Raw genomic sequence first — 25,802 nt, forward strand, 5'->3', positions numbered from 1 at the left:
TTCACTAGTGGGCAATCCAGGGAGGTCTTGTTAAGGCGGGCATGCACCATGGCCTCCTTCAAGGCAGATGGTACTTCCCCTCTTCCCTGGACCCATCCAGTCAGTTCCCTACGGCCAGACCTAAGGAACCACATTGCTTCAAGCAGCTTATCCACATCCTCAGGCCACAAGAACTGAAACGGATCCAGCATGGATGGAACAGGGGAACAGGCAGTGCTCTGCATGCCTCCATCAGACTTGCTCTAGGCATGGCATCCAACACTATCCAAATCTGTAGCCTGGGGAAGGGGCATGCAGTTTGGGGAGAATCGCCAAGCATGGGTAGAGAGAACCATACTCATCCCCTGGGCCTGAAATCCTGGTCCTTAAATGGACTCCTGCTCACATGAGAAATCTCTTAAGTCCTCAAGGCGTTGCCCGTTTCTTTCTCTCGTTTTTTTGCTGCAACAGACCAAGGTGTTAGCCTGTTGCATTAACTGGTGAAAAGCCAGGGCTACAACCGAATTACCTGAAATCCAATCTTCGTGCTTTTTTTTTTTACGGTAATAATCAGTGCTTTTTTCTAAATAAAAATAAAGATGTTTAGGGGTACTCTCATTTTGACTCGAGAAAACCACCATTTTATAGTTCAAATCGGGAAAAATAATACAGTAAATGGATAGAAGTACAAAGATTCACGAAATGTATATGTCCCGTCCCCCCCCCCAGAAAAAAAGCACTGGTAATAATATACATTAGCGTGCAGAAACCAATACAGTACTGTATTCTTATTGGCAAAACATTACTGGGTATTAATAGTATTATTAGTAACAATAATAACTGATCCACGTGCACGCGAGTGGCCAGAGCTTCCATCCTCCAGTCTCTTTTCGCTTTGGGCGCGCGCGACAGGAAACACACACACACAAAAACCCGCTGCTGCCACCAAAGTTCCACGCGCAGCCATTGGCTCGCAGCCCCGCAATTCCCAGCTCCTTCTGCCAACGAGCCGGAAAAGAAGCAGCTGCCGGCCCCGCCCACACAGCCCCACCTGCGGGCACGCCCCCTCACATCTCCTCTTCCTTCTCCTAAGCCCCGCCCTTCCGCTTCTTCTTTTTCTTCCCCTTGAAGAGGGGTGGGGGTTGTTTTCGCGCTCCCTTCGGGCCAATAGGGAAGGGATATCCTTTCCGGGCGGCCGGTGGTGGTGGTGGTGGTGGTGTTCGCTCTTGTGTCGCGCTGTAATGACGGCATCGCTCTCCTTTCCCGGAAGCGGAAGGCGGTTGGGATGGAGAAGGCGCTGGCGCTGCAGGGGCGGCGAGTCCGGGGCTCGGGCCCGTGAGTGCGGGGCGGGGATGGCAGGAGCCCCGGGCGACCCCACCTCCTCCCTTCAAGGGGCAGGTGCCGGGGAGCGCGCTTTGGCGGAGCTGCTGCTGGAGTTCTCGAGGGCGCAGTACCGGGCCCGGGATGGAGGTGGCGGTAGCGGGGGAGGCGGTGGCAGCGGCGGAGGCACCTCTGCAGGTGGAGGCAGCGGCAGCGGCGGGGCCGGCAGCAACGCCAAGGTGAGCCTGAGGGGTGGGCTGGGCCTGCCTCGTTCAGCCCCGCTCTGCAAGGCCCTTGCCTTAAACGGTTCCCCCAGGTTGCTACTGATCCCTCTCCTCTGAGAAGTGCATGACTGGCACAAAAACAAAAAAAACACTCCCACTGGTGAACAATTTCTTCCAGCTTGGAGATGCCTTTTATTATTATTATTCCCCACCGATCATCAAAGGCATAAGCAGGACGGCAGCTTGACATTCCTCTGCCGTGCCTGCAACTGAGAATTGTTGTTTTGTTTTATTATTTGTACCCAGCCCATCACACTGGGTTTTATACTCTTGTCTTTCCTCTACCCAGCGGGTTCAAGGCACTCGCTTACAGATAAGAAAGAACTGCTAAAAGCATTGGGGGGGGGGAACAACAACAGTTAAGCACTGGTTGAAAGAAAGCTAAAAATTTGGAAAGTGTTTTTTGTTGCATTTTAATTGCCTTCCAGAGAGGAGGCCGTATTAGCAGCAAAAGAGGACATACAGTATTTAGAGAGATGTGGCAAATCCATTATGGCGTAAGCTTCTGTCTGTCTGTCTGATATGTGAAGCGTTATCTGTGGTTGGGGGTCAGTTTGTAATTTATTGTGAACCAAGTTTGGAGCCAAGCTTTGGCTGAAAAGAGTGGATAGGTGAATCAACATCTGTTCTCTGCTGCGTGAAATCGCTGTCCATTAAAAGAGATCCCTACACAATCCCTGTTAATACTGCAAAGCTTCTCCCTTATTTTAGTGCAGTTGTTTTAAAATGAATCCTTATATGGGAATTTTCTGGGTTTCTTGTACTGTATGGTGCTTCATGCAAAATAAGCCCTGTAAAAACAGATTAGGAAAGGAAGGTGGGGTGGAGAGAGAAGGTACAATGTTGCATGAAGTCATAACTTCCCTAACACGGACAGAAGTAGACAATACTAGCATCCCTGGTTACTCCATGTCTATACTCCCAAGTGCATAATCGGATTCTGCATGGCCTTTGTGGGTTGGATGTGCTTCATTGGTGCACCTTGTCCTCATTTATAGAATAACCTAATGCTCACGTGTTGAACATTGCGAGTCATGTGTTTCCTCTGTCCAAAGGTTGCCAGATAACCAGAATTTTAATGATAAGCATTTCAATTGCTGCAAGTCCATGGGATAGATGCCAGCTATACAGAGGGTCTCGTTATTGGATTTTTGAGGGAGCAAGGTTTTCCTTAAGATCAAATGTTTTGCTCCATACTTGCATTTATTTAACTCATATATACAGTGTTCGTACAATGTACCAGACCTTTGGTTTGGATCACAGTACAACCAACTCCCCACTTGTGCGCAGTCAGCACATGTGCAGCTACTGGCATGTGTGCTGTTAGCGGGTGGGGCAGGGGCAGAACGGACTGGAAGGGATTTAGACTTGTCCTGCTGATGTGCACAGCGGCCGAGAACGGAACCCCCGCTTATAAATAACAATAATTCTGTAATAACTGTTGGTTTGTTCTTTTGACTTGACTAGATAGAGCGCATTGAGAAATGCTGTCTTGAGTTGTTCGGCAAGGACTACAGCTTCAGCGTGATCCACAATGGGAATGGTGAAATCTGCAGCCATTACCCCCGCCTGATTGTCTTCTTGGAGTATGAGAGCACAGATCAAGAGAGGCACACGTAAGTTGTGACTGCTTTTGGGAGGACTGTGTCTTACCCAAATTAACCTGAGCACGTGTGTGGCCTGCAAAGTGTGTCACTGGTTTTTTGGGAGATGTACTACTAGCAAGTTACTAATCAGTCTTTTCGTTCCATTTACTTGGCTCTAAAATTGGCTGCTCACATAAAGGGCACAAGTATTGGGTGCTGCCCTTGTGTTTTTTCTTATGAATGAGAGGCTACTGTGGTGTGCAAGTTAAGTAGCAACCAGTGAATATAAAAAACCCTGCTGGATTAGACCCATCTAGCATAACATCCTGTTAGCACCGTGGCTAACCAGATGCTTGTGGAAAGCCTGCAAGGCAGGACCTGATTATAACAACACTCTCCCCTCGTGTGGTTTCCAGAAAATGGTATTTAAAATGGTACCACCTCCGACAGTGGAGGTAGAACATAGCCATTAGAGATAGTAGCCACTGATAGCCTTATCCTCTGTGAATTTGTCTACTCCTCTTTTAAACTCCCATGCTGGTGCAGCAAGATGGCCTAGATTGGTGGTGTTGCCATCACAAGTGACATTGGGGCTGGCTCAGGATTCAGCAGGTCCTACAATGGGCCTTCCTGATGCTGTTTCAGGGGTTTCTGTTGATGGGAATGCTGCTGTAGGCAACTTCCATCTACCTAATGTTCAGGCAGTGCATTGAGGTGCCCCTTGCCAGTGGGATACCCCCGCAGTGCTGGGTAGAGGGACACATCTGCGCTATTCAAACCCTCTCCAGCACAGTGCGTCAGTGGCTTGAATTGTTCTGCCTTTGCACGTCATGGGAGTCCATGAAGTGATAGCCGAGTAGAAATTAAAGCATATGACAGATCTGCACAGTTGGATGTTTTCACTTTTTTCACTGCTGTGCTTTGAAACACTTTAGAGCTGCTTAATACAGAACTCAATTCCCATGCAGAACTTGAATCTGCATGCAGATTTTGTCATATGTTGCATGTTCCTTGATAAATTTACCACTATTTTTTTATAATAGCGAGCTCTGTAAGCTTGTTTATAATCCTTTGCATGCAGTGAGGCCTAACTGCACCACTTCTTGTTGTTGGTTAATTGTTTAATTGTGTCCGACTCTTCATGACCCCATGGACCAGAGCATGCCAGGCACTCCTATCTTCCACTTCCTCCCGCAGTTTGGTCAGACTCATGTTGGTAGCTTCGAGAACACTGTCCAACCATCTCGTCCTCTTCTCCTTTCCCAGCATCAGGGTCTTTTCCAGGGAGTCTTCTCTTTTCATGAGGTGGCCAAAGTATTGGAGCCTCAGCTTCAGGATCTGTCCTTCCAGTGAGCACTCAGGGCTGATTTCTTTAAGAATGGATAGGTTTGATCTTCTTGCAGTCCATGGGACTCTCAAGAGTCTCCTCCAGCACCCTAATTCAAAAGCATCAATTCTTCGGCGATCAGCCTTCTTTATGGTCCAGCTCTCACTTCCATACATCACTACTGGGAAAACCATAGCTTTAACCATAGCTTTGTCGGCAAGCTGATGTCTCTGCTTTTTTAACTGCCCTTACCCTCTAACAACCCTCAGTGTAGCCATAACCAGCTTGGGAACCAGGTTGCTGATATTTCCAAGGTACGTTGATGTGATCACTAGATCTCACAGACCACCTCTCCCCAGATAAACCAATCCGGACTTTGCAATCATCATCCCAGGCCCTTCTCTTTGTGTGCCTCTTCTATGTCAGGTCCAGAGAGTGGCAACATGGGAACGGGCCTTTTCTGCAGTGGCTTGTGGAATGCTCACCCCAGGGAGGTTCGCCTGGCACCTTCATTATACACTTTTAGGTGCTAGGCCAAAACGTTCCTCTTTAACCAGGCCTTTGGCTGATTGACATCCAATGCCTTTTTAAAATGGGTGGGTGGGAGTTATTGCTTTGTTTTGTTATTTGTCTTGTTTGGTTTTTGGTCTTTTGTTATGAACTTTGTGGTTTTATTCTGTATTTTAAAGTATCTTTATTCTGTGAACCTCCCTGAGATCTTTGGATGAAGGGCGGTATACAAATTTAGTAAATAACAACAACAACAACGATGACGTGGTATCCAGGAGTACCCCCACGATATGCACTTGCTCCTTCAGAGGGAGTTCATCCCCATCCAGAAGCCCTGCCCTGAAGTCTCAAATGCCATTCGTCAGTATAGGTGGACTTCTCTTTTTCCATCTTTAATGGCTAAGCTAGCTGCAGTCAGTAAAGTTATTTCCGTTTGCAAATTTGACTCATGCACAGCAGTGCTGAGCTGTGCTGCTGCTTAATGTGCCCACCAGCTGCAGGGTGTACCCATGTGATGTTTGCGTGTTTTTCATGCCTGGGTAGCTTTCATTGCCCTTTTGGTTCCTCTGAAGTTTTTTCACTTCAGCTTTCTTGCTGCTTTGAAAACCAAAACGATGACTTGGGTGTAAACTGTACCGTTTGATAATACTGTCTAGATCAGAAGGTAGAAAGTGGCTTCTGACCCTGAAGAGATGGGAAATGAGGATTTTGCAAACGCAGTTGAAAAATCCTGAGCTTAGTTTCAGTCCCCTCCTATTCGTAGTGAGAACTCAGAAAGATGTGGCGAGTTGCAAAATTCAGTGTGTTGGAAAGGAGGTCTGTCTTGTCCAGGAGTTGACAAAAGTATTGGTTCTTGGACTGAATCAATGCATCAACTTGTCTCTTCAGCTACCAAACCTTTGCCTGCTCTTTCTGAGATTGCACTGAGAGAGGAGAGGTGGAGACTGCAGCAGCGTCAATTGAATGACGCTTTGTTTTTATTCGAACTTCCTATTGGAGATTTAATTCAAATTTGGATTGGTATTTCGGGAGGTTGCCAAACCATGATGCATCCTGCCTGGTTAACCAAACCACTAAAACACTCTGCTCTGCAAGTATTCGGGGAGGGAACACTACTTTCCTGTATTGCAGCTTTGTGCTTCGCTTCTCCTCCTCCTGTGTTGCACACCTCACCTGCTTTGCCCCAACACCAACTTCAGTATCATAAAGGAGCTAACATGATTCCCAGCATTGCTTATTGCACTCCATTTGCCCTTGCCTGTTTGACAGCTAAGGGCACAGAGTTTATTAACGGTGAAGTGGCTTTTCCAGACAATGTTATTGTTGGAAAATCTTCCTATGCTTACTTTCCCCCCCTATAAGATACTTTCCCCCCTATATATCCTAGGGTTGTGCTTGTGAATCTCTAGCCCACGGGCCCAATTAGTCCTGCCAAACTTCTGAGGCTGGCCCGCCAAGCCATTTTTGGCAGGCTAAGATCTGTAGGGAATATGGCAAAATGATGTTGATATGATCTTCAGACATTAGCATTTTCACCCATGGCATTGAGTTCTTGACCCGTTTCCAGGGCTTAGATCAGTGCAGCCGTGGAGCTCTTTGCTACCTGATATCTCTTGGGGCTAGTCTAAAAATATGTAATAACGAATATTTTCATTGACGTTTCTTCTTGCTAAATAGTGCCATTCACCGCTCTGAGAGATACTATTGATAAAAAACTCAGCCACCCTTTCAGTTACTTCCAGGTTAATGTCAGAGAGATAGAATCTGATATTTTCATTGTGCCATGATGTTGGACTACTCAAAAAGCTCAATAACACGTGTTTGCGTAGCTGGTTGTACAATGGACAGTAGAAAAGAATATGTTCTGCCCTTGACAAAAGCTGAGGGGGAAACGTTCAGTCGGGCTAACAAAGGCCCTGCTTTGGATTGGAATTATTAATTTTGAAATATAAGCACCCCTGTTACCTGTTGTATTTAAACCATAAAACCTGGGGGAGCAAAATTTATTTACAGCTGACTCATTGTTTTGTTTTTCAATGTCCCTTAATCTGATTGGAATATTATGATAAATATATTGCTTACTTGAATTATTCAAGTGTTCCAAGTCAATACCAGTAGATCTGATTTTGCTATGTAAGAGTTGGAACCATCTAGATTTATAAGAGTCCCTAAAGCAGACTTGAAGGCTGGCAACGGAAATGGCAACACAACCAGTATTTTATTTATAATGCTTGCCCACACCCAGTATTCCATCGTGTGTATTCCTAGTTCTGCACACATAATTTTATACTTGATTGAATTTGGGAGCTCCAGGATACATCTCAAGAAACTTGAGTGTATCTTATCTAAATCACTATTATATAAAGGTAAAGATAAAGGGACCCCTGACCATTAGGTCCAGACGTGACCAACTCTGGGGTTGCGACGCTCATCTTGCATTATCCATATTGGGATCCCAAAAAGTAGCTGGGATGACACTTTCGCTTGAAAAAAAGTAAATAGCAGCTGGTATAAATCGGCTACCTTTCTGAAAATAAAAGCGAATTGCTGCTGAGGAGTACATTTTGCCTGCTTTATAGCACTTCTGCGATGGTTTGGCCAACCTGAGTTGCTCTGGAATAAAATTCCGAGATATTTGTGCGTCTTTACTTGCTGGATTTCTTGCCCTCTTATTTTCCATTTCTCTAATTTCCGGAAGAGAAGACCAGAATTTTTGGTATTCTCATAATTTATTGAGAGCTTATTGGTTTCACAATAGGAAATCGGGGAGAGTAAAAGACGTTGCAGACCTATCCTAGTCAATGATAATAAGGCCGTATCATCTGCTTGCCATAACAGTGGGACCGGGTTTTGATTGATTGGGGGGGAGCATGTGAATCTGTTTTTTGAATGTGCTCTGGAAAATCTGATAAAAACAAATTAACAAGAAAAGGGGTGAGAATACACCTTGTTTATGACATTCATAAATCTGGCCATGTACAGCTCCATGTACTGAAGACAGGAGGACCAGCGGAATATGGAATAGGTTGCACAGCATATCAAAACTACAGCTGCCGCTTCTAATTTAAACTTGATTCCGGGTTTTTAATCCATGGTGTGTGCCCTCCCCCACTGCTGTGTTACAGCAACCCTGTGAGGCAGGTAAGGATGAAAGCGTTTGTGAATGATCCATGGTCACTCAGAGGGAATTTGAACCTGCATCTCCTTGGCCTTAAGCGTTGAACCCTAGCCACTGTGCCATACTGGCTCTCGAGAAGAGGCTGCTGCTCGTCCTTCCATTTTCCCGTGAGCAGCTCTTAAGAGTTTATGTCAAACCCTGCCCAGTTCCGACGCCAGTGAGGGATTACTAGCTCTGCTCAGATACTTTGCGCACGCCAACAAATGCTTGCAGGGTTCTCTGCAAACAGAACGTTAGTGCTCGTTTTGTGGTGGGGGAGGCAGAAGGCACCTTTCAACGCATTCCCATCTTCCCCATCCAAAATAAGCTGAGAACTGATTCAGCCCTTCATTCTATGACCAAATCATATAGTCCTTTTCCCTCCTTGCTTTGGAAATTCTGCTGCTGCAATCCAGAATCCACCCTACTTTCATTTGCAGATTACTTAGCTGGCAGAAGAACTGAATCATCCCAGCTGCTAGTGGGATGGGGAGTGTGTGTGTGTGTGTGTGAGAGAGAGAGAGAGAGAGAGAGAGAGAATGAATGAATGAATGAATGAATGAATATATTGCTGATAAATATCTTGGAGGGGCCAAACAGCTCATGTAGATCCAGATATCCAGATCTGTAGTGAAACAGCAGAACAAATGAATGAACCACAGGACCACATAACACCGGTCCTGAAAGACCTACATTGGCTCCCAGTACGTTTCCGAGCACAATTCAAAGTGTTGGTGTTGACCTTTAAAGCCCTAAACGGCCTCGGTCCGGTATACCTGAAGGAGCGTCTCCACCCCCATCGTTCTGCCCGGACACTGAGGTCCAGCTCCGAGGGCCTTCTGGCGGTTCCCTCACTACGAGAAGCCAAGTTACAGGGAACCAGGCAGAGGGCCTTCTCGGTAGTGGCACCCACCCTGTGGAATGCCCTCCCACTAGAGGTCAAAGAGAACAACAATTACCAGACCTTTAGAAGGCATCTCAAGGCAGCCCTGTTTAGGGAAGCTTTTAATGTTTGATGGATTTCTGAATTTTAATGTTTGATGGATCTCTGTATTTTAGAATTTCTGTTTTGTTGGAAGCCGCCCAGAGTGGCTGGGGGAACCCGGCCAGATGGGCGGGGTATAAATAATAAATTATTATTATTATTATTATTAACTGCAATTCCGTTGGCAACTACTGTAATTTTTTTTAAAGAGTTCCTGTTTTAAATGAGGAAGGGCTGAGGGGGACAAGGAAAAACAACCCTGCCCTATGATGCATTCTTGCACAAATCAGAATTGGCTCCTTTCCTCAAAACCTACCTTCCTCCTTCCCAGAAAGCAAAAACGGACATGGCCAGGGCGATTGCTTGAAAAACAGAGTAAGGATAGGAACGTAGACAGCTGTCTTTGTGCCAGTACTTCAAAGAGCTTTGCGGCTACTAGCTACTAGCTTCATAAGTAACACAGGAAGCTGCCCTGGGCAGAGTCAGGCCGTTGATCCATTTCGCTCAGCATTGTCTACACCAGAGGTTGCGAAATAACTAAGTACTGCAGACCCCCTTGTTTTTTGAAAGCCAATCCATGGACCCCCCTCCTTTGTGAAAATGTTAATAATGTTAATAATAATAAATTTTATATTTATACCCCGCCCTTCCCGGTTTAGAAACCGGCCTCAGGGCAGCTAACAACAAATATAAAACATCAACCAAAGACAACTTAAAAACAACGTAAAATACACATCAATATAGCATCACCAGGGCAACTGGCCAAGTTAGTCCTGCTAAGGCCAGCAAGGAGACCAGGGAAATTTTTGATGTGGGGACCCAGAAGGGTTTCTTCATAAAAAAAAAAGGAAAGGAGAAAGGGGTGACAGATCAGGCTAAATTGAAGGCCAGGCGGAATAACTCTGTCTTACAGCCCGTGCGGAAGGAGATCAAGTCCCGCAGGGCCCTAGTCTCATGGGACAGAGCATTCCACCAGGTCGGCGCCATCACTGAAAAGGCTCTGGCCCTTGTGGAGGATAGTCTGGCTTCTTTAGGGCCTGGGACCCTTAAGCTGTTACTATTTGTGGACCTGAGGGTCCTCTGCGGGGCATACCAGGAGAGGCGGTCCCGTAAGTACGAGGGTCCTAGGCCTCTCTGATATTTTGGGTCATGTGAATGGTGCTACAGCACCCCCTGGGTGGGTTTCATGGATCCCCAGGGGGTCCATGGACCACCAATTGGGAGCCACTGGTCTATACTGGCTGGCAATGACTCTCTGGGATGTCAGACGGGGCTCTTGCTTAGCCCTACCTGAAGATGCTGGGGTTGAACCTGGGACCTTCTGCACTGAGCTATGGCTCTTCTGCTGCTCTGCAGCTGGATCCCCGTCATCCCAGACCATTTGCCATGCTCTCTGAAGGGCCACGGATTCCCCACCTCTGACCTGTCCCTCTGTTTTGAGCAGGATGGATAAAAATAAATGATTTTGGGGGGTGGGGGAATTGGATTTTTAAAAAATGTAAATCAGATTTTTTTAAAATATCGGATTTTTAAAATAAAATGCTTTTGGAGGAAAAATCTAAAGATAATTTTCTATTTAAGTTACATTATGGTCCAAAGGCTATTCATCAGGAAATAAGGATTTGTTTTAAGTTTTTCATGTGTGCTAAAACTCAGTCTAGGGACGCGGGTGGCGCTGTGGGTTAAACCACAGAGCCTAGTGCTTGCCGATCAGAAGGTCGGCGGTTCGAATCCCCACGATGGGGTGAGCTCCCGTTGCTCGGTCCCAGCTCCTGCCAACCTAGCACTTCAAAAGCACGTCAAAGTGCAAGTAGATAAATAGGTACCGCTACAGCGGGAAGGTAAACGACGTTTCTGTGCGCTGCTCTGGTTCGAAGCAGCTTAGTCATGTTGGCCACATGACCCGCAAGCTGTACGCCGGCTCCCTCGGCCAATAATGCGAGATGAGCGCTGCAATCCCAGGGTCGTCCGCGACTGGACCTAATGGTTCAGGGGTCCCTTTACCCTTTACCTAAAACTCAGTATAAGTTTGTTTTGTTTTTAAATTGTTTAACCACATCAGTTAACAAACATAGATGCATATGCTATAATGCTATTGTATTAGTTAAATAAATTGTTTAAATTGTTATTAAGGAAATGATTATTTTTCTCCTTCCAGTAAAGTACAGCAGAAAAGTTATCCAAATATAAACCGTTAACTTATTAAACCTCACAATAATTTCATAATTATCTTGTCAATGTATTTCTAATAGTATAACCAAAGCAGTAATTTTTGATATAACTGCAAAAACAACTCTGAAAATTTATTATTCCAAAAATGAAACCTTCATCTGGTTGTAAATATTAAGATTATACCAGCAAGAATGAATCTTTCTCTAAAAAATCGATAATGATTTAAATCAAGTTTTACTGACTAGTGATTTAAATCATGATTTAAATTGATTTGATTTGGTTTTGAGCATTCTACTGTTCCTTTAAGGGACGCGGGTGGCACTGTGGGTTAAACCACAGAGCCTAGGGCTTGCCAATCAGAAGGTCGGCTGTTCGAATCCCCACAATGGGGTGAGCTCGCATTGCTCGGTCCCAGCTCCTGCCAACCTAGCAGTTTGAAAGCACGTCAGAGTGCAAGTAGATAAATAGGTACTGCTCTGGCGGGAAGGTAAACGGCGTTTCCATGTGCTGCTCTGGTTCGCCAGAAGCGGCTTTGTCATGCTGGCCACATGACCTGGAAGCTGTACGCTGGCTCCCTCGGCCAATAACGCAAGATGAGTGCCGCAACCCCAGAGTCGGTCCCGACTGGACCTAATGAACAGGGGCCCCTTTACCTTTACTGTTCCTTTGCACATACATGCCCCATGTGTTCAGGGAATTGGCTATCATGGTCCTCTTTGCCCATCCAACTGAATGGGGCAGGGCAGTGGTGGTGGTGGTTCTGTGAACCCCCCTGGAGGAGTTATTGCTTTGCCCCTTGTCCTTAATGGCAGGGGGTGGTTCTGCAGCAGCAGCAGCTACGTGACCACATAAAGCAGACTGTTTTACGGGCTGGATGTGTGAACTGCACAGGGTAATAGAATATTCTATGGGACTTTAAGCTGGCGGTACTTGCTTCCTCGCTCGTCCTTAAAAGAGGGTTTTTTAAAATTTAAAAAAACATGCAAAACTGGAAATGTTGTACTTTATGTATTTTTCATAAGCAGGGGTCTGGGTTGCCATAGCAACCCCTTGGCTTACAGAGGCTTTTAAGAGGGCTTGGGAACTTTAATGGAGTTGGCATAAAATCATTGCGCTTTGGGCACGGTTCTCGGCTGGGCACCGGCTCCTGCCTGGCATAACCGCAGCATTCTCCTGTGTGTCGGAGGGAACTGCAGCCGCGAGTTCAAAAGCGTCCAGTTCCCTGGCACCATTAGGTGGCCGGATGTGTGTTCCTGGCACCCTCTGGCTGGGCAGGTGGCAGGGCCTTTCTCCTGTCCCCGAGGTTGGCACGCATAGAGAAGGTGCCCAAACGGCAGCTGTGCCGCGCAAAATGTTCCGTGCTTCTTCTTCTTCTTTTTTAACGAACGCTACGCCGACATCCGTGGAGAGAAAGGCACTTGCTCACCCCCAATAAGCAAGAGCTACAGTTCAGGGATCGTATGTAATGGGGTCATATTATACAACTCATTGGCTGCTGGTGCAAAATAGAAGGATTATTTCCAGACGCGATTCAAAGTTCCTGGTTATTTCGTTTTGTGAAGCCCCGAAGCAGGCTTGGGATCAGAGTACTTGAAGGAGGATGGGGCAGTTATCTTGGATGACCACCAACTGGGATGGCTTTGAGAGACGATCATCAGACAAATTCATGGAGGATGAGACTAGCACTGGCTAGTAGCCACAATGGTTGTGCTCTGCCTCCAATACTTCTGCATACCAGTTGCTAGAAAACCTGCTTTGATCCTCAATATTGTCAACTTCCCCCATCCTGCTAAAAACAAGAACAATTCTCATATTGTTGCATCCCTTATTAAATGCACACAGGCCGTCCAGGTTTCCTAAAGTGCCAAGCACCAATTATAAGCATATGTTATAATGCATAAAATACGTTATAACACTGGAGAAAAATACATATGTGTTATCAGCATATACATAAAATTATATGATGCAGAAATATCGCACTACATGCAGCTCAACACTTTTGCATTGCTGTTTCTAAAAACAGCCAAACTGTACGCAAAATTAGATGCAAAAAAATCATCTTACACAATACATAGAATATGCTTCTTGTTCTTTTTCTTTTTTCAACAACAGCAATGCAAAAGGGGCTTATAAGCAGGCGCCTGATGCAAGAGGTGGTCCAGTGTGAGGAAAGCAGCACATCTGGTATCTCTAGTATTTGGTCTAACTTAGGCATAGGCAACCTTGGCTCTTCAGATGTTTTGGAACTACAACTCCCACGATCCCTCACCTCTGGCCCTGTTAGCTAGGGATCATGGGAGTTGTAGTTCCAAAACATCTGGAGAGCCAAGGTTGCCTATGCCTGGTCTAACTTGTAGATGAGTTCCTCTCCCCCTGCCCCTCCCCTGGGCAATTTTTGGCGGTAGCAAAAAATTGAGAGGTGGATTGTTAAAGGTGATCGTTTCAAGGAAGACTTTGGCCCTCCAGACATTTTGGGCTATAAGTCTCAAACATCTGGAGGGCAGCAGGTTGGCAAAGACATTTTAAAGACCTATCTGGAATATTGTGGAGTTGCAGTGTATCTGTCAGAAAGCTTCGTTTTGCCACTGTGAGGCACTCAAGCGAACCAGAGTAGCTCTTGCGAGACAAGTTCATTTGAGAGTGCTTGGCACTAAGGTGAAGCTTTGAGCCAGATGCTGTACCAGGGAACCTCATCCTGTGCAGTGTCTCGGTGATGGAAGGGGGTGGGGATGTGTGGTTTGGGGTGGATCACAGCTTATTTTGTGCTTCATATATCGCAGTTGCTTACTCAGGCTGAACCTTTGAATTAAATACAGAGGGACCAGGAGCCAACTTAAGCCTCATTAAGGTAATAGAGTGAGGGGCCAGATCTTTTGATCTGCCTACTGGAATAAATTTGAAACCATCAAGTGTTAACTGGCATTCCTTGGGAACTGGCTGCAGTTGACCCCGCCTCTCACGTGCTCCTTCCCCTGGACCTTGGGAGAGTCTCTCAATCAAGCCACTGTTTCTCCAGTGTCTCTCAAGAATCGTGTAGTCAGCGAAGCCTTTCATGGGCAAAGCTACCGTATTTCTCCTCAACTGCTCCTCTTTCACTCTTCTTTTCATCTCCCATCTTTGAATTCATATAGCAAATACAGTCCTCCCTGGGGGAAGAATTTTTAGCCCTTGTGTTCTCTTATGCAGGCTACATTCAGGTGATCATGCCATAGCTTATTACAGTGGTACCTCGGTTTAAGTACACAATTGGTTCTGGAAGTCCATACTTAACCTGAAGCGTACTTAACCTGAAGCGAACTTTCCCATAGAAAGTAATGGAAAGTGGATTAATCCGTTCCAGACAGGTCCGCGGAGTACTTAAACTGAAAGTACTGAAACCGAAGTGTACTTAAACCGAGGTATGACTGTACTCACCAACTGACTTTATGTGCCGCTGATTTCCTCCTTGGTGTGCCACAATTAAACCTGGAATTCTTCAACTAACCACAGTTTCCCATTTCATCTGGACCAGGAAACAATGGTTATCAGATTGGAACAAGCCAGGATCTTAAACCACAGGCCTAAATAGGTTTAACAACCTGGCTTGTGAAAGATTTCACTGAAATGGGAAACTAGGCTTAATTTGAAGACTTACTGTCTTATTGTGTATTATGTGGTGGGGAAGAGGTGGTATGAGGCTGGAGCAGTTAGGCAAAAGGTTTAGGCGTATCTCTGTTTATGAAGCCAAGATATGATGATCCAGGCCAATTGGTGCCTATTAAATGCTGGATTTGTTTTTATCCAGAAATAAAGCAGCAGGTACTCAGACCAAAGTGGAAAGTGTGGCATTGGAGGTGTGTTAGATCCCTTCCCAGGATTTTTGGTAATCCTCAGATCCTGCCTCATCCTGCCTCCCCATTAAATACCCACTTTGTTGAGAAGGGATCCAGGCTCACTCATTTTCCGTTCTTGGGCAATGTGCTTGAGCATATGAACACATCTCTGCTCCAGATGTTACTGGATTGTCAAAAAAAGATGGCATTCAAGGCCTGGTTGTCGGGCAGACGACTTTGGTAGTATGTCCTAGTTGGTTCTGCTGGACCTCTGGGAGGCTTTCAGTACTATTGACCATTTATTCTAGACCAGGCATCCCCAAACTGCGGCCCTCCAGGTGTTTTGGCCTACAACTCCCATGATCCCTAGCCAACAGGACCAGTGGTCGGGGAAGATGGGAATTGTAGTCCAAAACATCTGGAGGGCCTACGTTTGGGGATGCCTGTTGCAGACCACCTGACGGGTGGAACTTTTATCATTTTTTTTTCATGGTGGCTCCAGTACCACTTTGAGGGACAGTTCAAGAATGTGGCGCTGGGAGGCTTCTAGGGTGTCCTCCCATCTCGTCTCCCGTGCTGTTCAACATCTAGATGAAAACACCGAGAGAGGTCATTCAGGGATTTGGAGTTCAGTCTCATCAGTATGCAAATGACACCCTGTGTCTCCTTTCCACCCAACTCCAAGGAAACCATTATCAGTTCTGAATCGGTGTCTGATATTAGTGGTGGTGAACAAATTGAAACCTGATCTAGACTGTGGAGATCTGCATTTGGGTCTCTCCTCGGTAAGGCCACCAGCCTTGTAGCCATTGCCATCTCTCTGCTTGCTTGCTTACTTACTTACGTATGCTATGCTATGGTGCTGGAGGAGACTCTTGAGAGTCCCATGGACTGCAAGAAGATCAAACCTATCCATTCTTAAGGAAATCAGCCCTGAGTGCTCACTAGAAGGACAGATCGTGAAGCTGAGGCTCCAATACTTTGGCCACCTCACGAGAAGAGAAGAATCCTTGGGAAAGACCTTGATGTTGGGAAAGATGGAGGGCACTAGGAGAAGGGGACGACAGAGGACGAGATGGTTGGACAGTGTTCTTGAGGCTACGAACATGAGTTTGACCAAACTGCGGGAGGCAGTGCAAGACAGGAGTGCCTGGCGTGCTCTGGTCCATGGGGTCACGAAGAGTCGGACACGACTAAACGACTAAACAAATGCTGGTGGGGAGAGCAGGGTTAAAATTTCCTTCTATTTGTTAGCTAATCTGAGTCTGGATCCAGGATCTGTTATATTTGTGGCCACTAAGCCTTTTAAACAAGAAGACAGTCAAAGGTGAGGTGCACATCCTTGGTGGCTGTGGAGTTAACAAAACCAAGCCTTTGGTTAGTGGAAGTCTCTCCCCACCCCCATTCCCCCTGAGCTGTTGGCTTCAAAACAAGATGACAGAAGCTATCAGGCTTTTCACTGAATGTATGCCAAGATGAGATTTTGCAGTCACTTGTAGCCTGGGAAGCACATCCAGGCAACACCTGTCCCCTCCAATCTGCAATTGGTGCCTGTGCAGGTAATGGCCTGTTTTGCCTCCAATAGATTCGAGAGCACCGTCCAAGTTGGCAAGCTGCAAGACCTCATCCACCGCAGTAAAATGGCCAGGTGCAGAGGGCGGTTTGTCTGCCCCGTCATCCTCTACAAGGGCAAGGTAAAGCTGTTTGACTTTCATGGTTTGCTTTTCTTATGTGGATGTCTCATTGTAGCTTTCGCACGATTTTACTGGAGGGTGCCTTCACCCATGAGCAGAAGGCTCTAGAAAGCGGGTGCAACAGTCTCTTGACAACCTTTCTTTGTTGCTCCCAAGTCAAGCGGGCATGCACCTGTGCAGACTGAGGCTGGGCTGACGCGTTTGATAAGCTGCTCGGTAACTTGCAGATTTGTTTCGGCTCTGCTACTGATAGGTGAACTTAAAGAGGATCCTGCAGGGACCAGCCTAATCCCGCTCATTAACGGTTTGGGGGAGAGACGGTTCAAAGAGCATGCTAATGAAGCGCACACAGCTGATATTAGTTAAAAAGGAATTGCAAATAGTGGTGCAAAGTAGAATCATGGGGAAATGTAGCTTAGCAGAGGGTTGGGAAGTAATTAAGCCTGACCTGTGAGCCATGCAGACCTCCATCCGGAAGGCACAGCGCAGACCATGAGTGCAAAGCCCAGACTCTCTTGAATTCGGAATGGGAAAAGGCTGGGAGGAGGAGGGGGGTCCATTGCTTCTCTGTGCTTTGATGGTCATTTGTTGCATCTCTCTCTTTCCTCAGCATATATGCCGATCGGCCACCCTGGCGGGGTGGGGGGAACTTTATGGGCGCACAGGATACAACTACATTTTCTCAGGTAAGGGAGGTGTTGGTTTGATAATAGTTGCCATGTGTTATCTCTGTTTTATAACGCTAGTTGGGGGAGCGTCCTTGAAAATGGGTGTGAGCAGCAGGCTTGAGCTGCCATTGAGGACAGTGGCTTAGTTCAAAACGGAAACCAAACTCATGTTCCCTAGAAAGCCAAAGCTGGCAAGTTCTGCAAGGAGAGGAATACGCAAAGGGTATTGTCAGGTGGTGGTAACCATTTGTGGCCTTGTCTTTTGGGTCCGCAAGCTCCTCCGTAAGCAGAGGCTTCCTGTTTCAGTATTGGAGTCTGCTCCCCAGGGCATCTTCGTTGCATGTCTTAAGTGATGAAGCAATTGCGGGAATCCCTGGTCACACAGGAGGACTGAGACCAGGGTGGCTTTTTTCATTCCTTAGACACTGCTGCATAGATTCTGCATTTCAGAAACGAAGCAAAACCTCTGGGCCAAGGGAGCTACATGTTGCACAAAGAAACTCTGATTTCCAACTTTCAAGTTATGCAAAATATGAAATTTAGATAATTGTCCTCTTAATTACGGGGAGCTGCACTCAATGCTAAGACTCCCCTCCCCTGTTTTCTGATTGCCCGTACACCTTCAGGAGGTCATCACAGCATTAAGGTCTTTAACTTGGGTGGGGAACCTCTGGTCATATTTGGTCCAGCACAGGTCCCAATCTGTTGGGCGAGGCTGTTTCCCCCAAACCACACCCAGCTGCCCCACAGCTGACGTCACATATGAGGAGTCAAGTGTAGGGCAGGTACAGGTACAGGTGCAACTGGATTGGCCACGTGACAGACTTCTTTGTGGGCACCCTGATCACGCAGCTTATCGCTGCAGAAAGCATTGAAGTCCCCACCCATCAGCTAAAAGGGTGGTGAGGTCATGCCTGTTGCTATTGGCTGTGTCACCGAGTTGTGCTGATGGCCGATGACTGCAGCCCAGCTTTCTGCAAAGGATCCGCTGCATGACTCAGTTTCCTGAAGGCATCTCTGTTGCATTGCTGATCTCTGCAGAAAGCGGCTGAGCCACAGCCCTGTCCCTGGTGTCTGGGAAGCACTGAGCATGTGAGCTGGAGAGGCCACATGTCAATCATCTGACATCATTGTGATGTCAGGTGGTTGTCAGGTAAAGCTATACCATGAGGTGGGAGCAGATAAGGATCTGGCCCACCGGGCCAAAAAAGTTCCCCAATCCTGTCTTTTGTTTTGTTTCTTTAAATAAAGAGTTGAAACTGTTAGTGTTACTGCATGCATCAATTTCTTCACCTAGACTAAATGAACAGTCTTGATTTATGGCTAGCACCACTTGCTTTACCATGCAGGAAGCAGGCACCCGTTCCTTATCGACTCGATATGTTTCACGTATGCGCGTAGGATTCTGATCTCTTCAGAGCCATGAAGTCATTGAGTGCCAGTGTGCTGTAATCTGTGTCATTTTAGCTGCAATATCTCAGCCTAGCCTACCTCGCAGGGTCGTTTTGGGGGTCTGCATCACCTTGGAGCAATTTCCCAACCCTCCGCAATTCCCCATCAGTGAAACGAGAGGTGGGGCTGAAGGGAAAAGCTCTGTAATAAAGCTGGTCCTGTTGGTAGTATCCTTCCAGTTTGTGAGGCGGCAAGCGAGTCGCTTACGTGGGACGAACCTGGTGATCTTAGGACTCGTTCATCATCACAAACAGCATCTTACATTACTGGAACACGCAGGAAGTCCAGAACCATGCTTTGTGGGAGAAGTGCTGAGATTCTTCTGCCAGCTGACCCAAACTGTTTAGGGCAGAGGCTGTTGGCTACCAATATGCTGAACTTCTCTTGGTGTCTTCTTTGCAGGGGGCACAGACGATGCCTGGGCAGATACAGAGGACATGTCAGAAGAGGACTCTGCCTACAGGTCTGTTTGACCCAACCACCTACAAATATGTCAGACAAAGTTTAGACTCCTTTTCCTTCATGGATCTGCTTTACACCAGTGTGGTGTAGTGGTTAAGAGCGGTAGACTCGTAATCTGGTGAACCGAGTTCGTGTCTCCGCTCCTCCACATGCAGCTGCTGGGTGACCTTGGGCTAGTCACACTTCTCTGAAGTCTCTCAGCCCCACTCACCTCACAGAGTGTTTGTTGTGGGGGAGGAAGGGAAAGGAGAATGTTAGCCGCTTTGAGACTCCTTCGGGTAGTGATAAAGCGGGATATCAAATCCAAACTCTTCTTTACGCTGGCATGGCAGGGAGAAAATGTAAGAGGGACCTTTCCTGCCACCATGGAGCTGCAGTAACAGAAAAATTTGCACTTCCATAATTTCATCTCTCTCGAGGCAGGGAGGTACTTGGCTGTTGTGGGTCGCAAAGCAGTGTTTGGTGTTCTGTGAGAACAGGCCAGTCCAATGATGCTTTTTCTGGGCTGCAGAGTTTGGGTGGGGTGGGGTGGGGTGGAGGAAGGATCGTATGGGAGGTGGACTGAGAGCAAGTCCTACACATTTGCTGCCAATATTTCTTCTTGGGTTTGTTTGGGGTTTTTTTTTTATTCCACAAACATATAGCCTGGCTGTACTACAGTAAGGCACTTGGAAGTGCTTCACAATAGAATTTAAAACAAAACTGAAGAACAACTCATAAAAAGCAGTCCTAAAATCTGAGCATAGAAATATCAATAATAAAGTATTTTCAGACTTCATCAAGATCAAAAGAACAGTTTGAAGCAAAACTTTAAAAACCCATCAGCAGAATGGGCTCCATTGTTAGTGCATAGCTTGCAGTTTTAAGATTATTCCTTCTGGTAATTTTAGGCCAATTAAAATCTTCTCTCAAGGACCTGCTTGTTTGCCACTCACAGGGCAGTGTTGGATGTGTGTGACTTCTAAATTTGATTGTATAAGTGGTTTGGCTTAGCTCCCCCCCCCAGTTAATTCTGGAGGCCTTAATTCTGGAAGTTGTTGGGGACCTTTTTGGAGTTCTCAGTAACCCCTACAGAACCACCCCCAGAATAAGGAGTTAGGACAGGACACCTAAATCAATGTACGTTTTCATAGTAGATGTGCTCCCTTACAAGAAACCCCCTGCTTGGCAGGGGGTTGGACTAGATGGCCCTTGTTGTTGTTGTTGTTTAGTCGTTTAGTCATGCCTGACTCTTCGTGACCCCATGGACCATAGCACGCCAGGCACTCCTGTCTTCCACTGTCTCCCGCAGTTTGGTCAAACTCATGTTCGTAGCTTCGAGAACACTGTCCAACCATCTCGTCCTCTGTCGTCCCCTTCTCCTAGTGCCCTCAATCTTTCCCAACATCAGGGTCTTTTCCAAGGATTCTTCTCTTCTCATGAGGTGGCCAAAGTATTGGAGCCTCAGCTTCACAATCTGTTCTTCCAATGAGCACTCAGGGCTGATTTCCTTAAGAATGGATAGGTTTGATCTTCTTGCAGTCCATGGGACTCTCAAGAGTCTCCTCCAGCACCATAATTCAAAAGCATCAATTCTTCGGAGATCAGCCTTCTTTATGGTCCAGCTCTCATAGTCCAGCTCTCATAGTCCAGCTCTCATAGTCCAGCCTTCTTTATGGCCCTTGTGGTCTCTTGCAATTCTATGATTCTAAGAACCTCCAGAGATTTGGATAAAAAAATGTAACCCATTTTCCTAAAGAGGTTCTTCAGATGCTTTTACTACTGAGCTGGGACACCATCCATCAGGGAAGCTCTCCTGCAAAAGCCACGTTGAAATCAACGGGTCTTGCACAGGAGAATCACCCGGCTTATCATGTCCTTGGTCTTGGCCATTGTAGAGCATTAGGACTGCTGTGTGAAGCGTTTTGTGTTAGCTTGTCGGACTTGCTTATGCCGCGATTCTGCTAATGTGAGCCTTCTGCATTTCTTCCTCGGGGTGGAAAAACCTCGTCCCCTTGTCCTGTATTTCAGAAATGCAGACTCGCAGCTGTTCGACAAGGTCCGAGGTCATGACATCAAGCTCTTGAGGTACCTGTCGGTTGCGTACATCTGTGACTTGATGGTGGAGAACAAGAAAGTGAAGTTTGGTTTGAAGTAAGTATGGGTGCCATTTGTGTGTTGTGCGTCCCAATTGGCTGCCGGCAAATTTTGAGAAGCACTGCAGGTGAAGGATGCTCCTGAGAGCAGGTGTAGGACCGCGGTCAGTTTAGATCAGGGATACTCCACAGTAGTTCTCACTGTTTGCCTAAAGCAGGCATCCCCAAACTGCGGCCCTCCAGATGTTTTGGCCTACAACTCCCATGATCCCTAGCTAACAGGACCAGTGGTCGGGGAAGATGGGAATTGTAGTCCAAAACATCTGGAGGGCCAAAGTTCGGGGATGCCTGGCCTAAAGCTTCCTGAGTAACTAACCGTGAGCAGGTCACTATCACTCGGCCTCAGCTGCCTTCATGCAGTATTGTGAGGATAAATACAGGAGGGTAGAGTCATGACGGGGAAGCTGTAGCACTCCAGATATTGAACTGCATCTCCCATCATCCCTGACTATTGGCCATGCTGGCTGGGGCTGATGGGAGTTGGAGTTCAGTAACATATCAAGGTTTCCCCATCCCTACTGCAGAGAAAGGGGTGGGATAAAAATATATTGAAATGAGTTTTAAAAAAGTAAAGGAAGCCAAGTTATTGCTACTATCTGGATATAGCAACCAGGTTTCATTTTCAGCAGGCGTCCCTAGGGTCGTTATCTCTCTTTTGGCTTCTCTTCTCCTGCCTTGCTGGAAAGAGCCCCCAAATGAGGCATGTGCCGAGTGCCTCTCTGTGTTTTTGGCCCAGGTTTGTTTTTCCTCTAGCATAGAGCATCCTGAAGGGTGGTTGCAGAGAGTTGTTCTGCACATAATGCAAGGATAGACTGCCAGGTTGCAGCACTTCAGAATGCAAACGGGTGAGGAAATTAATCTTTTTTTTAATGGTCCCATAGAATAAAATGCAAAATAGGGATGTCAGGGAGAAGACTACCCTGAACTTTTCTCTTCTGAGTTTGCTCACTATGTGCAGGAATAATGTTTTGTATGGGGTGAGGGAACATTCAAAAGTGACCCCCCCCGTCCTTGTGTGCAGTGTGTTGATCAGTCTCTGCCATAAAATGCTTGCCTAATTAGGCAGGGTGTTGTTGTTGTTGTTGTTGCAGGGAGCTCTTCCAGGTATTGGCAGGATGCCTGCCCCTTGGTAGCCATGAGCTTAAAAAACTTGGCTTGCTTCATAAATGAAATTGGCTTGTGGCGTTCTGCATTCAGCGTGATGCCATTTCTAATTCCCCACCCCAGGCTCATAAAAATTAAAAACAAACAAACTTCTATTGGAGAGTAGGCGTGGAGGGTAATCCAGCCAGGTACTGCTTTGTAATCTTCAAGAAAAGAAAAAGAATGCCAGATGGGATAATTAAGCACAAAGACTAGCTCATACCTTAATTGGAAGGAGATCCTGAATGTGCAGTTATTCTCTGTAAACTTAAAACATGTTGGTGAAATGCTGAGATTATTCAGGGTGGGGGGGTGGGGAGCAGCAGGCGAAACTGGGCTGACTTTGTTGAGGTTGGCCCACGGTTGCCACACTATGCCAGCCAGCTTCACACATGTGTCGTGCATTTCTCCGTTTTCCTTCCTCAGCGTGACGTCTTCCGAGAAGGTGGATAAAGCACAGCGCTATGCAGACTTCACCCTCCTCTCCATCCCGTACCCAGGTAGGAAGGAAGCGTTCTGGGGGATGAGCAGCAATTCCGCACGGCTGTCTAGTGCAGCCTTCCCCAGCCTGGTTCCTTCCAGATGTTTTGGCCTACACCTCTCAACAGCCCCAGCCCAATGCAGTATGTCTGGCCCTGGGTCTGATGGGAGTTGTGGTTCAAAACACCTTGAGGACCGTTAGGTTGGGGAAAGGTTTCCTACTGGGAAGAGGGCAGAATGAGTGGTTTCTCCCACAGTCAAATAGGAGCACCTCCAATATCCAAGGAGGCAAAACTCTTAAGGGGTGCGGAATAAAATCACCTCTTTCATTTACAAAAGTGTTCCAGTTTCTTTATTGCACCCAACATATTTCAAGAATTGCACAGTCTCTTATCAGAGGTACCGTAGTAGTCCCTGCTTATCTCTGGATGGAGGAACTCTTTAGTCTTTTGGGAGAAAACTCTGGAAATATAAGGCTCCTCAGTCAGAGTCTGTTGTCTCTTCCCGTAGCTTTTAGACTGGGTCTGTGTTGCCCTTCCACGCTCCCACTCCCACAACCCTCCCCCCCCCCCGGGAACGTACCGGTAGCCAGTAGCGCATCAAAATGGATGTTGCTGCAAATGGATGTCGCATGCCGGGATAATGGGTGACTGCAGGAAGGATGCGTCCTTGAATTTGGCAACGCCACTTACCCGCCATGCTGGAACTCAGGCTCCCCCTCCCCTCCCTGCTATTTCCAAGCCTGGGTTTCTGCTGCTAGGAAACTGCGAAGAAACTCACGGCAAGCAGGTGCTGACCTGGAAACTCTGCAAAGTCTTGAAATGCTGTGGGATGTTCCTCGAGAGGCATTACGTGGGGGGGGGGATGAGCACATGCTTAGGTGCTCAACATCTTCTAATGGATGGGGGACCCACACTGGGAGTGTTCCAATTAAGGTTGCATCAAGCCATGGGTGAATTGTCACCACCAGAACATGGCTCTGTAATTGCCAAGGTTGTTTTTTTATTAAAGTTTTTGAAGGCTTCTCAAACCAATCTAGGAAGTGCCTTTTTTTTGTGTGTGTGTACGTACATACATACACACACACATACATACATACATACATACATACATACATACATACATACATATATATTTATATGAGAATCCATTTTGAATTGAAGCGGCATGATGCTCTAATCGCAACTGGCCCAAACCTTGTCCCAGTTTGGCATGCCCAGTATGCTTCATATAGCCTAGCTTAAAGTCACATCCACTCGAAACATTTAAACCACTTTCAGCAGCCCTGGAGGATCTCGGGCACTGCAGTTTGTTCAAGAGTGAGCTGGGGACTTGCAAGGTTAGCACCCTTAAGAACCTACAGTTCCCAGGGTTCTTTGGAGGAAGACGTGACTGTTAAAGTGGCAAAGGAGTTCTTTAAATGTATGGCATGGTTGGAGAGGAGCTGCACTCTCATTCTGAGAGACTGTTGTGGTTAAGAACCCGCGTTCAGATGCCCACTAGTCATGAAACTCACTGGGTGACCTTGGGCCCAGTCATTACCTACCGCTCAGCCCTAAGCTACCCGAACCTACCTCGCAGGATTGTTGTGGGAATTAAATGAAGGGAAGAACTCTGTACACCACCTTCAGCTCCTTGGGAGAAAAAAGTGGGGCATAAGTCAAACAAACAAACAAACAAATTTATTATGATGATGATGATTAAAAACAGACACCCGGTCCTTCTTCCCAAAGGAACCCGAAGACATTTTCATATGGCTGTCAGGGGGTCTCCTTACAGAGAGCCCCCACCCATCATTTTCACCAGCTCATCACCCAGTGTCAGCACTAGTAGCGAGTCAGAGGAGAGGAAGTGAGCGGAGTGGAGAGAGGGCTGTCGTATGCTACAGAGCCATTGCACCACTCTTGAGGGAGAACTAGGGGAGGAGGAGCTGAGACAGCCATTGGACACAGGGCGGCCGTTTTCCCCGACGCCTGGATTGAGGCGCGCTACGACCCGTAGGGCAAGGGGGCGGCGTTTTGGGGTCCCCAGGCTCTTATGCTGGGCGAAGACCAGGAAGAAGCCATTAGAATCATAGAATCATAGAGTTGGAAGAGACCACAAGGGCCATTCAGTCCAACCCCCTGCCAAGCAGGAAACACCATCCAAGCATTCTTGACATATGCCTGTCAAGCCTCTGCTTAAAGACCCCCAAAGGAGACTCCACCACACTCCTTGATAGCAAATTCCACTGCCGAACAGCTCTTACTGTTCTTCCTAATGTTTAGGTGGAATCTTCTTTCTTGTAGTTTGAATCCATTGCTTTGTGTCCGCTTCTCTGGAGCATCAGAAAACAACCTTTCTCCCTCCTCTATATGACATCCTTTTATATATAGCCATTGCGAGGTTCTGATACGGACTGAGCAGTCATGTCGCCCGATACTCCTGCACTGTAAATAGTATGCACAATAAAACTCTGAAAGAAACGACGGAGTGGAGCGTCTTTACTCATGAGTAGCCGCAACCTTCTCTGACAGCTACATACAAATAACCTCTGGGCATGCATATCGCTTTGCAGGCGTGAATATTTCTGTTGTGGAATACAAACTGTTAAGGAACAAATGCTTTAAAACATGGTTTGAAGAACCAATGTGTCC

The 25,802-nt window shown here is 46.8% G+C and overlaps 1 protein-coding gene across 2 annotated transcripts in view; it reads left to right on the top strand.

The window, feature by feature from the left end:
* Positions 1–1,205: 1,205 nt before the first annotated feature.
* Positions 1,206–25,802, top strand: part of MTMR14 (myotubularin related protein 14) — an 81,341-nt gene continuing 56,744 nt past the window's right edge. For both annotated transcript variants that reach the window (XM_035106895.2, XM_035106897.2), the window contains exons 1-7: positions 1,206–1,538; positions 3,051–3,199; positions 16,718–16,826; positions 17,437–17,512; positions 19,349–19,409; positions 21,419–21,541; positions 23,113–23,186. In XM_035106895.2, coding sequence (XP_034962786.2) covers positions 1,221–1,538; positions 3,051–3,199; positions 16,718–16,826; positions 17,437–17,512; positions 19,349–19,409; positions 21,419–21,541; positions 23,113–23,186 — 910 coding nt within the window. In that variant the 5' untranslated portion in view covers positions 1,206–1,220. The remainder of the gene's footprint in view (positions 1,539–3,050; positions 3,200–16,717; positions 16,827–17,436; positions 17,513–19,348; positions 19,410–21,418; positions 21,542–23,112; positions 23,187–25,802) is intronic.

Source organism: Zootoca vivipara, chromosome 2 (genome assembly GCF_963506605.1).
Source record: "Zootoca vivipara chromosome 2, rZooViv1.1, whole genome shotgun sequence".
NCBI lineage: Eukaryota > Metazoa > Chordata > Lepidosauria > Squamata > Lacertidae > Zootoca > Zootoca vivipara.